Source organism: Dysidea avara, chromosome 6 (genome assembly GCF_963678975.1).
Source record: "Dysidea avara chromosome 6, odDysAvar1.4, whole genome shotgun sequence".
Lineage (NCBI taxonomy): Eukaryota > Metazoa > Porifera > Demospongiae > Dictyoceratida > Dysideidae > Dysidea > Dysidea avara.
In genome coordinates this window covers 2,744,772-2,757,310 of record NC_089277.1, presented here as the reverse complement: position 1 = coordinate 2,757,310, position 12,539 = coordinate 2,744,772, and the positions used below count along the sequence as shown (strand labels likewise).

The following is a 12,539-nucleotide window of genomic DNA, read 5'->3' as shown; positions in this document are numbered from 1 at the left end:
GTACAATGATGAGGTGAAATATTATTAAGTCAAGCGAAACACGGATACCTGTAACCACTAGTGCTCAGTGATATACTGGTAATACCATTTATCATGATAAATTAACATAACCGGTTATCGTACCATAACAGCCTTTGATAATTAGTTTATCAAAATACTGATACATCAATGAATATCAGTATAGGATTGCTTTTAACCCAGCCTTTGGTGTTTAATTACTCAATTTGTTGATGGTTTAGCGGACACACCCTAAACAAATCTTGGAGTTGTCACATTTCAACACATGCCTACTGAACTACATTCTTTGGTTTTTAGGATGCATACCACTTCATATTAGGCCCAACAAAATTGATGATGCAATAGTTACAGTAAAAAGCTAACTATATATCAATATACCTCCTGTTACTAATATCGTGTATTCAAATTTCAATGCCGCCGAGCACTAGTAACTGCAACTTCCATTTCCAATCCTGGTAAACATTAGTACTGTATATCTATGCAGGAATCTAGATTCTGTATATCCCATGTTTACATCTTAATAGACCCCAGTTTCTGTGACAATACAAAGCGTGACAATCACATGCCTGTAACAATGGCAATACTCAAATTAGATAGTAAAAGACATATACACTAATTAGAGGGAAGTACAGTGGGCTTGTTTCTGGTAATTAACACGCATTATTTGTGTCACAAGCAGATGTGTAGGGGTCTGGGAATTATGCCTGCATAATGATGGGGTAAAATAATAGGGAATTATTCTGGCATTCTGAAGTGATTTAAGAGCATAATTGGTATAATATGCAATTTCACGTAAGTTGAGATCGAGATACTCTAATGGAGCAGTCACCTACTCTAATAGAACAGTCGGCAGAATAATCTTTACTGTATTGCAACAGTGACTGAGTATCCTAGCAGCTAAAAGCTAACTTTCCTGTCTAATAGAAAAACATAATTACAGTACCAAAATCTTGCTAAACATTATAAATTGCAAAAGTTGAACTTAAAAAAAAATTGGGAATAATTTGAGAATAATGAGTACATTTTGGGAATAATAAGAGCATAATGATAACTTTTTGGAGAAATTCGAAATAGAATAATGATGAAAATTTGGAGCATAATTCCCTGAGGCCTACAGATGTGAAAGTTTGTTAGTATCTTTGGTTGTTGATTGCTTTTTTAAAAGTTATTAAACAGAATTTTCTACTGACTGACTGACTGTTTGACTGTTTGACTGACTAACTGATGCCTTCAGACAAGCATAACTTGTCAATGGCTAAGGCTAAGGGCTCAATTTTTTCACTGCTCGATGTCGCTTCGGCCCTAACAATTCCTTTAGGCATACCGCAGTACGTACAATGTATTATTCGTGGACTTACCAGTGTCCTCCTTTGTGTCCCATTCAACTTTGTTGACAGCAAAAAGTGTCAGTTTGATGGAAGCATGTGATGGCTTCCCTTCATAATGGAAATCATCCATATTTTTCATAGTGGCTACTTTGATTGCAGAGGTACTTTCAAACAGTTCTTGATTCATAATGCTGGGTAACAGGTAAACATAGCTGACAACGAACATAATGGATACTTCACTTTTCTGAAAATAATTGATAGCTGGGTATGCGGTGCCATTTTTCTCTTTTGACGCAGTATGCATGGGTTAACCAGTCATAATAATTTTAGTTTAAAAAGTTAACAAACAAGTACACAAAAATATTGAAATTTTCAACTAGAGTAGGGACCATAACAAATCGATAAAAAGTACTGAAACAAGCTGGAGTAGTGCATGATATTATATCGCAGTAAAACAATAAGAAGTATTATATCCCAAGATACCAAAATGAAAATGCACAGTGTAAGGATATAACACTTCTTATTGTTTTACTGTGATTTAATGTCATGCACTACTCCAGCTTGTTTCAGTACTTTTGTTTGATTTGTTATGGTCCCTACTCTAGTTGAAAATTCCATATGTGATGGCTTGATGTTAGAGTGTTGTTGAGCAACTGCTCTATTAAAAGTTCTGATTGTTTTTAAGTCTTCTCTAATGGAAATGTGCAAATTGCTGATTTTCTTACTGATAAAACTTTTCAACTGCTTAAAATTGCCAGCTTTCCACACATCCCTAATTGCCTTATTATATGGAATATCATTAATAGCTAGCTAGACCACAACAAGATAAAATACCAGAACTTTATTGGCTACTATCTGGGATCTAAATCCTATAAATCCCTTGGTTTTGTCTCTGTGGGGCAATATCAAGCATGGCAATTACGTTGGCTACACGCAGAGATTTAACTGGATAGTCTCACATATGTAATAATGGGTCATGTCACAAGCAGCTGTGAAGGTAAAATAATGAGCTGTGATCTAATTAAATAAACCACAGCCTATTAACCTTAGGCCCTGTAGTAATACCCCCTATTAACTTGGGCACCGCAACACATGGCCTTCAGATTTTTAAGTCATGTAGAACTCTATATATGTCTCAAAGTCTATTGATTATTTTGGTAAATGTAGACAACTTTCCTTGGCTGCTTATTCCAAATTAAACAACTTTGTTTGATGATATAAACGCATTTCTCAACTTTGTCCATTTTAAATAATAATGTTTTTTGATACAATAGAAAATAATGCCATACTGTATATCTCCAACAACATTCCAATACATTCATATCATTTCACAGTCTTACAGTGTAATTAAGTAGGATATGTGGAGACTTAAAAACTTATCTGCACATCGCACATTTCCAAAACAGTAGGTATTAAATTAAACTGACCATCTGAATAATCAGCTAGAACACCCGACTATAGTTGTTGCAAAGTGCTTATTTTACACAGATTTTATTGTATGTATCTGCCAAATGTTATTACAGTCAGTTTATATTCATGTGAGTCCTTTTTTGCTATGCATGGGCCAGTTCCTCAAACATTTAGTAGACCTGTGAAGGCCTTTATTGCCTGAACTGTTTATCATAAAAGTTCTTTGAGAAACAAGTTGATTTTGAGGCTTTTAAAATCTCATACATTTTACCTTTAGTACATGTATATGGTGTGCTAACACATTTACAACATGAAAAGGCTTGCTTGTATACAAAATCATTGAGAGTGAACAAAAATATTAATGTATATGCCTTTGGTATTACTGTATTTGGCCGGAACTCAAGTAAGCATGAATCAATTGCCGTGACGTTGATGCTAACAGATTGCGCTATCACTTGAATTGTATTAAATTTCAGTTTATCCAAACAGACTGACAGCAGTTTATCAGCCACTTTAATTATAGAATTGGGAGTGGAATCAAAAAGATGAATTGTGTAGGCAAATTGGATGAAATTGGTTGCACTCATCAACCATCTTGTGAACTCACATTACCCTATGATGAAGATAACACCAAATATATTGACCACACGCCACACTTACAATACCTTCATTATATTCTGAAAGTATTGGTCAGGTACCCCAAAAATACCTTCAGTACAATCCTAAATGCTTCTAATAGGTTACTACTTCTTTCAATTTAATCAGTGGAATTATCTGCTGATTGATCGACTGACTGACCAATACCTTCAGACAAATATACCTTGAGGCTATGGGCTTTAATTACTATTAGATGTAGCTTCAGCCCAATAAGTGCCTTTAGGCATACAGTGGAACCTCTCCATTACAGACATTTTGGGACCCAGAATTTTTGGCCACTTTTTGCTGTAATATAGAAGTTTTCCTCTTTCAGAGGTAAAAACTGTATTAACCAGACCTGTTGGGACCAAAATTTTTGTCCTTATTATGGAGGTTTTTTCTATTGTGTCCTTAATTCGGGGAGTTTGTTGAGAGAGGTTCCACTGTACCACAATATGTACTGGATTTACGGTAGTGCATGATGGATTCCCTTGATATGCAATGAAAATTGTATTTTCCTTAGTTACTGGATTGATTGCAGAGATACTTCCCATCTACACACGTTCACTTTTCACCATGAATGGATAGCCACACCATTACTCTACACATTTGCACTACAGCCATACCTCTGGTTTGATCAGGCTACTTTTCACAACAGAATCACGAGTGGATTTCTAGATATATGTGCCAGCCACGGGGAATGCTCTGGCACCTTCTAATGCCACTGACCAGCTGAAACACAAGACTAGAGACATAAAATGCCTTGGACAGTTGTCCAGATATCTTCTACATACATTTCTTTAATATTTAGTGACACAGGTGGTCTTGAGAGCCCAATATTAAGGCTGGAGATACCATACTACCAACTCGACCATTATCTGTTCACATATCAATCACCCTGCTACCACCCATGGTGACTAGCTTGTGTTACAGATACCATTATGAAAACAGTTGTTCAAATTCATGGTTACTATCAATAATTAGCTTGCTATGGATTGAAATGTTTAAAATCGTGTATCTTGCAATCTATAGATGTGCATAGATTGATGATTTTCCCAAATTAGGTCACATATTGCTTTATAATCAGGCTGAACGTAGCTGAAAATGAAGCATAATGGCAAGCAACTTCTACTACTTTTTTTTCAATGATTCCTGATCAAACTTAAATCTCCTAGTTTTCTTTGTACTTATTGCTGTTATTTGATTGTGCAGCTTAATGTGGTAGTTGGAAATGGTCTAACTCTAACCATCACATTCATGAGATCAGTAACATTTTCTTAGCTATGATAGTTGCACACAAAATGTAAACAAAAAGGCTCTGGGAGGTGTGATACACATGTTGTTAGATCTTCCACACATTTTATTGTTAAATTGTATATTATACATTACTGTTATTGTTATAATAATTTCTATGATATTCATTGTAATATGGTTGCTGTATTCCATAGGACCATCAAGCTAGAAAACTTCACAAACAGTTTATAACTAAGTAGTGTAGAGCTGTTTTATACTGCAGCATTTTGAGTTGTGTTATACATAGTTATCTCTCTACAGTACATTAGTTTATCATACATCATTACACAATATGTATAAGGTATACACATTCATACAACACACAGTATATACTGTATACTGTAATTAGAAACATTGGTAGCTAATATACATTTAAGATGTGATAGCTGTACACATGTTTTGAATATTAGTTAGCATACTTTTTGCCTGTAACAAGGAAGGACAACATCAGCCAAAGAATGTTTTTCAGCTGCGTTCTACATCTTCTGACACATAATTCATGATCACCTAAACAATACCTTTTGTTTTTCTGGTACATTCTTATGTACTCACTTGTCATCTACAGTGTTTAGATAAACAACATCTGTGTAGAGGTCATGACTGTTGAGGTCAAAGTCTTGATCAGTGTCACTTTCCTTATCTTCTACAAGTAGCTTTAGATTCTTCGTGTCTGAGGTTAGACTGGCCATTGCTTTAGAGACCCAGATGCCTGGATCAGTGGCATGTAGCATCTCTATAAAGCACTGTTGTTTGGGGTGAGAGTCTTCTACACTTTGTGGTAGACATTGTGTCTTTAGAAGTAATTGTCTAGCTGCAGGTTGTTTCCTTTTTGGAGATTTCAGTTGTTTGTGGGTGGAGATGTGGCCTTTCCTCACTGCATCTATCTGTAGCTTACTCCACTGGATGCTACCAAGCATGTGCTGCATGTTCTTCAGTGTACTGCTGCCCTTTGTCTAACCACTGACTCTGCTTGTTGTAAGCTAAGTCCACATTCCAGCTTTAGTCCCAATTTATATGGCTTGTTTTTTAGGCATAGAGCACTCTGGTCCATAGTTTTATACACGAAAAGCAACCCGGCTGATCAAGCATTTGAATATGACTATATGCATATTAGTATGCAGCTTCTTGTAAATTCCTAGCTCATGCATACATTATATACTACCACAAAAAATGTCCAGTTAATTAGCCAAACACTGGTCTGCCTTGACCTTGACTAAATGGCCAGACCATTGTTATGAACCTAAAATGACCAAACTGGTCTAGCTAGATATATGAAAATATTATTAATGGTGACTGAACTCCAGCTAGTTCCTGCATGTACAATAAAGCAGAATTGCAAGCTTAAGTTCGTGGAGAAAATTAATGGTCAACATGCAGTTTTACAAAAGTTTTGTAAAAGCTTGCATACAGCTACCCAGTATAGCTACTGTAACCAGGAACGGGTCCAGACTTATGGAAAGAGAGGGAGGGTCAAAATGAACTGAGGCACTACATTGTCTGGTTTGGCAAGGTGAGAAAAAGAAAAAAATAGGTCACAGCCAGCTGGCAATAGCTGCCCAGCCACCTCACTAACTGTATATGCATTTATTACTGATAAAGTACATAAAAATCCTGCATAGCTTACCACACACTGCTCTAATACTGTGATCACTTTGTTAGAGTACTTCGATCTTGATAATACTAAAAATTTTCGGAGGGGGGTCAAGAGCTCCCCTTGACCCCCTGTATCTGTCCCTGAGTCTGTAGCTAATTAGATATCAACTGGTGTATCACTAATGTTCACCTGCAGTACTTCAGTGGCTATAATCATACCAAGGGTTGAATAGCTACTTGATTTTAGCAAGATTGTCAAGGCCTTATGTAGAAGTCAAAATGAAGAATCTTTACCAAGAAACAGAAGTGAAGAATTACAGACCTAATTTGTATAGACCATTGCAAAGATGTACTTATATATAGAAACTCTATAAAATGCATGACTGCTCCAAACATATAGCTAAAGCCACTCCAAATAAATTCTCTGTTTCCAGTTCTCCACTCAGACATAATAATTATTAATTTTTCATGCAGACAGGCAATAATGCTGTTTATTATTTTGAAGATGTTGGTTTTTAGATACAGTAGTTATAATCCTCTCTTTTCTGCAAATCAGCATGCTTTCTGCTGTAAGCTGCTGAATGTTGCATAGTTGCTTCTACAAATTGGCAGGGAGTTTCCCTCAACACCATAGCAATAGTCCAGAGTATTTGACTAGTGGAGAATGCCAACATAGTTACCATGAACTGAAAGCAATGAAAAGTGTGTTTAAAAGCAGCTTCCACACTAGGTACCTCACCGTTCTCAACACTAAATGCATGCATAGTCTCCAAGGGGGATCTCCTGTATACACCAGGAGTGTAGACTAATTTTTTTACAAAGGTAAAATTACAGATGCTGAGGCACAGAATGCACATTAATTCACATGTCTGTAAACACAAGAAGCCTCCTTCCTATGCCCCTGAATACTGAAATGTTCACTACAACTGTGAACAATAATAATATCACTAAAATTATTATTCGCTCTACTCCAATATAATGTTTCATGGGAGCTATTAATATTATTGTGATACATTTGTTAACTTCTAGCCATAATGAAGAGTGAAGTCACAGGTATAATTGTGCCTTAATTAATAATATTATTATACAAAGGCTGTAGATATAAAATAAGCAAGAGGTCAAAAAGTAATTAATTGTAAGAGTATGTGAAGCAACAGTGGACAATTGAGAAACTCTAATAGAACAGTCAACCACTGTAGCTAATCTAAAGAATATCTTGTAAACAGTAGCCATGAGTTAAACTGTCCTTCTTGATCTGTAATGATCTCTACACTATTATTTTAACTTTATTGTTTCAGCTATGTATACACCTTCTAGAGAATTCAAGTAACCCTGTATAGAGAGTTCAGTTACAGCATGTGACAAGTCTGTCACCCTGTAGGAAGTTCAGCTACAGGACAAGTCACCCTAGGCCTATAGACATGTACAGTTCAGCTATACAATTAAGAAAAGTCACCCTGGTAATTGTATACAGAGTAACGTATCACATATATACCTACACTCTCTACGGGTGAGTTGTAATGCTCTGATTCGTAACATAACTGAACTCTACACCACATGTGTAATATGCAACATAATATGCAAACAGCTATGCATATGAATAAGTCATCTTATAGGGAGTTCAGCTACAAGACCAATAGTAGACTGTAGAGAGTTCAGCTATACAAACAAGTAGCTGTATAGAGAATTCAGTTGTATTACAAGTCACTCTGTAGGGAATTCATAATCAAATGGCCTTGTAGAAAATTCATGATCAGTTACGGCACAAGTCACATATTAGGGAGTTTGGCTAAGCTATATATCAAAATATCTTGACCACAACTTTGCGCATCATGATCAATCAGTTCAGCAATAATAGTGGGAATTTAAGTCATAATGTGACCTACAGTGTAAAGTACAACATAATTACATGCCTCTGAAGTATGACAAAATCATTTATAAAGCAGACATGTACCAAGTACACAATAACATGTACAATAATGCCTAGCATTGTGAATGATGCAAATTGTGAATTTGTGATGAGCATTATATTTCAGGTGTAAAAGTGTCTTGGAACTTTTCTTATAAGTGAACTTATACTATAATTAATACACATCAGACTTCAAGTGATAATTTTTGAATCAGAGTACATGTAATACACACAAAGACACTATAGTGCCACTACCTATGGATTGTCAATTCAGCTTGTCATGCATGGATTGGAAGTTTGAGGAATAAGCTTTCTTATGTGTTATGTACAGTAAATTTATGGAGACTTAATTAAAAGTTTGTAGCTATCAAATTAAAATTACCAGTCTAACCCAGCACTTTGAAATCCCCAAGTATGTCAATTGCATACAAAAAGTAACCTCTCTAATGTAGCCAAAATGATGTTACCAGTCTAACTTGATAATTTCTCATTTGTGTATAATTATACAAAGTGACCTACCTAATTTGCCTAATAACTCACTGTAAGTGTTGGAAGTGCTCAAGTGTCCTTATTAACAGGTTCCAATGTAACACTAGTGAACTTGCAAATTGATATCGAAGAGATGTTTGATGACATAAACACTTGGGCAGAAACAAGTATGGCAAATACTTGATATTTAGTATTGGAATGTGTAAAGAGTAACCAGGCCCGTAGCCAGGGGGGGTTCGGGGGGTTCTGAAGAACCGCCCTCTTGGAAAAAAGGTCCACAATTTCAGTAAAAGGTCCACAATTTTAGCAAAAAGGTCCACAATTTTAGTATACAAGTCCAAATTTTCAGGAGCAAAAGTCCATTAGCTACAGTTTACTAGATACCACTATAATAAGAAGCTAAAATAAGTGCTCCGAGTAACTCATTCAGTGCTTGCATTAAATGCAATGCAAGATCGAGATACTCTAATAGAGCAGTCAACCACTCTAATAGAACAATCACTCTAATAGAACAGTCACAATTACATTTTCTTTTAAAAGCTACTTAATTTACATGTAGATTGTCTAAACCGAGCTTTCATTAAAATATAAGATTTTGGTGGACAAGCCCCTCCATGCAGAGCCCACGAATAGCATCCATGCTTCAACTCCATGCAATGTGTAAATTTCATTGTTTAAGACACCCTTTGTTCTGCTACACTGCCCCTGTTGATCATGGCAGAGTGCTCAATCTTTCCCATTCTTATTCATTGTGACATTCCAATATATTATATTTAGACACATGCATGTGCAGATGGTATAATTACAGTAGCAGTAGAGATATTTTTCCTGATATCATTCATACAGCTGGTCTTCAGCTTACCTAAAAAAATTGTTATTTTTATTGACTGAAATGCCACTAAATTCAACCTTTTAGTATCTGTTTTCAAAAAATTTTCTGGGGGGGCATGCCCCCAGACCCCCCTAGATTGGGTGTGCTTCGCACACCCAGTCTCAGTACCTTTATTAATCATCATGCAAGTAAAGGTCCACTTTTGGTCAAAAAGAACCCCCCTTTCAAAATTCCTGGCTACGGGCCTGGAGTTCGATTTGCAGAATTCAATGAAGTTTACTTGTCAGGAAGACACTTACTGTACATCAATACAGTGTGTGTATAATTGTATATGGTCTGATATGTGTGGTACAGTGGTATGATGGGATAACATCAAACAACTGAAATGTTACTAGATGGAATCCTCCTAGAACTGCACTTGCATCCTGTCACTTAATCATCACTCTAATTAAGTCATGATCCAAATAGAGAAGTATTTACATACCAGTTTCCAGAAACCAGGCAGCTTTCTAATAGAACAGTTGAGGGAAACTGAAGCCAAAATTCTTGATCTAGGGTAAAGTTAATAACTAAATACTAGATTACCTATTGTACAATTACTAGCTTCCTTATAAATACGTAGCTTTTGATTTATCATAAACTTCTTCCCCAGCACTTTCAGCACCTCAAATAATAATAGCGTTAACTATTTTATTATATTAATAAGGTTTTCCATAGCCGTGACCTGTCTAAGTAAAGCAGTTACTTTTCTACTTTAGAAATAAAAACTTTTCTAGAACCACCACTGACAGGATGCATTTGTGTTTTCAGCATTTCAAATAGTTTTCTATAAGTTAATCATCTTTGGAATTGTTCACCAATGGTAGGGAGCTTCAAGGTGTCATCCTACTGCCTGACAAAACAACTTGAATTTTACAAATCACATCAGTCTGTGTACAAAACTACCTGAGGCAGTAGGATGACACCTTAATGTTCCAAGAAGCTCCCTATCATTGTTGAGCAATTCCAAACTATGAAACACAAATACATCCTGTCACAAAAATCACTCTAATTCCAAATAGAGAAGTATTTACATAATGAAATTTCAATGGCACATATTCATTTATTGAAAATGCATAATTATAAAATACGGCACACAGGGCATCATGGCATGGGCGTTAAATTGCATAATTAGTGTTTTGTTGTCAAGGTATAGTTGACAGTGTTTTTGTGTGCTTTGATTGTACTAGACAGTGGTTTTAAACAACATTGTAATTAGAGCACCAGCTGACAAATTACCTAACCAGTAAGAAGTGGCATAACAGCTCACACTGTGATTAAGCAAAATTTTGGCGTAGTTATGCGTACAAACATATTATTAACTAACAACATACAAGATACAACTATGGACTTTTCACTGTATATGTACAATCTAAACCTTACACTGTAAAAACAAATGTGTCGGTATATATAAATTTTGTGTGAAATTGTTGCCACAAATACCACACTGGTACATGTGTAGTATTTACACAGATTTTTTTGTGCGTGACACACGCAAAAGTTCTTGCAACCCGAACACACCTTTTTTCATTGGTTTTATGCAATTTTACATGTTTTGTTACCACAATAATCAGTTATTTCATTCTTTAAATGAGTACAAATACGTACACACAACAAATACAATTGCTCTGTAGGTGAAGGAAGTCAATTGAGTCTAGTCTGTTCAGATGTCCTCATCAAACGAAGAAGATGGCAGCAACAAATCTACACCACCTGTTGTTGCTTGACTATGCTGCACTTTGTCTGAAATAACACAACATTGAATGTCATGGTTAAATATTTTACAATGGCGGATAACTTTGTCAGGCCAAGATCAGTTTATAAAGTTTGTGAAAATATGCACATTTTACTAGCATTCTCCTGAAACCAAGGTCAAGCTAGCTGTGAAATTGTCAACCAGCACCTCCGTATGTGCTAAGCACCTCTAAAAATAATTATCATGTTGAAGACAGCTTTTAAGACTTCACAATCATCAAGGTGGCAAAAATCAACAGTGAGACACTACTAGAGGTGATTATTTGCTGCTTCAAAAATGCAGCAACTAACAAGAGAATCTGGCTCTCCCCAACCTCCTACAACTTAACCTGTTTGTGCCCCTCCCCTTGCCAGCTCCTGGATCTGCCCCTGTTTTACGTGTGCTGTATTCACAGCAAAGTAGCCAACATCATCGTCTTTCAGATAGCTACACCTACAACAGATGGTATAAAGGAATATGCACAGGCAATACCTTGCACAGAACAATTGTACATGAGTCAATAGGCACATGGCACCACAATGTGAGATGGTTAAGTCCAGTATGCACCATTCTCCAAATGTTGAAGATGACAGCTACAAGCTTACACCACCATGCCATTACTCAGCTATGCCACATTTTGTCTAAAGCAGCACAAACATTGAATATCATTGTCACAATAAAATGCTTTTCCCTGCCATTGTATGCACAGCAAAGTAGCCAACACGGTCGTCTTTCAAATAGCTACACCTACAGTTGCATGAAAAGAGTAGAAAGACATATAATTGGGAACACATTCAATACCTTGCATAGAACAACTGTATACAAGTCAGTAGACCAACAGTACTGCAATGTGATTTTGGCTACAGCATGGTTGCTGACCTAAAATCAATATGAGCATTACGCTTTAATTACTGAAACACAAAATATTTTCCACACTTGTGTAGTAGAATTTTCATCAGTATCACGTCTAAATTGATTACTACAAATTTAAAAATAATTTAAAATTGATTACTTTTCGTTTGAATAATATACTGCATATATCCTCTATCATCACACACACACACACACACACACACTCATGCACGCACGCACGCACACACATGCCACACACACACCCTACACAGCCCGATAGATCCTCAACAGTGGCAATTCTAGACCTGACACAGGGGGACTACAGCATGACTATTGTTGTATGGCTATAATTTAAATTTCAGGGGGGTCCGGGGGCTTTCAAGTATTCATTCTATACTATTAATA

General features: G+C 36.1%; 1 protein-coding gene and 1 long non-coding RNA gene across 2 annotated transcripts in view; one reads left to right on the top strand and one right to left on the bottom strand.

Moving 5' to 3' along the window:
• Nucleotides 1-5,146, top strand: part of LOC136257280 (uncharacterized) — a 140,678-nt gene extending 135,532 nt beyond the window's left edge. The window contains exon 18 of the mRNA XM_066050373.1: nt 4,841-5,146. Coding sequence (XP_065906445.1) covers nt 4,841-4,854 — 14 coding nt within the window. The 3' untranslated portion in view covers nt 4,855-5,146. The remainder of the gene's footprint in view (nt 1-4,840) is intronic.
• A 5,982-nt stretch (nt 5,147-11,128) lies between these two features.
• On the bottom strand, nt 11,129-12,214 carry LOC136257299 (uncharacterized). Its single transcript, XR_010701897.1, has 3 exons — nt 12,084-12,214; nt 11,632-12,029; nt 11,129-11,290 (listed from the first exon to the last, which is right to left on the bottom strand). It is a non-coding gene; the product is annotated as an uncharacterized lncRNA (long non-coding RNA).
• Between the last annotated feature and the right edge of the window lie 325 nt (nt 12,215-12,539).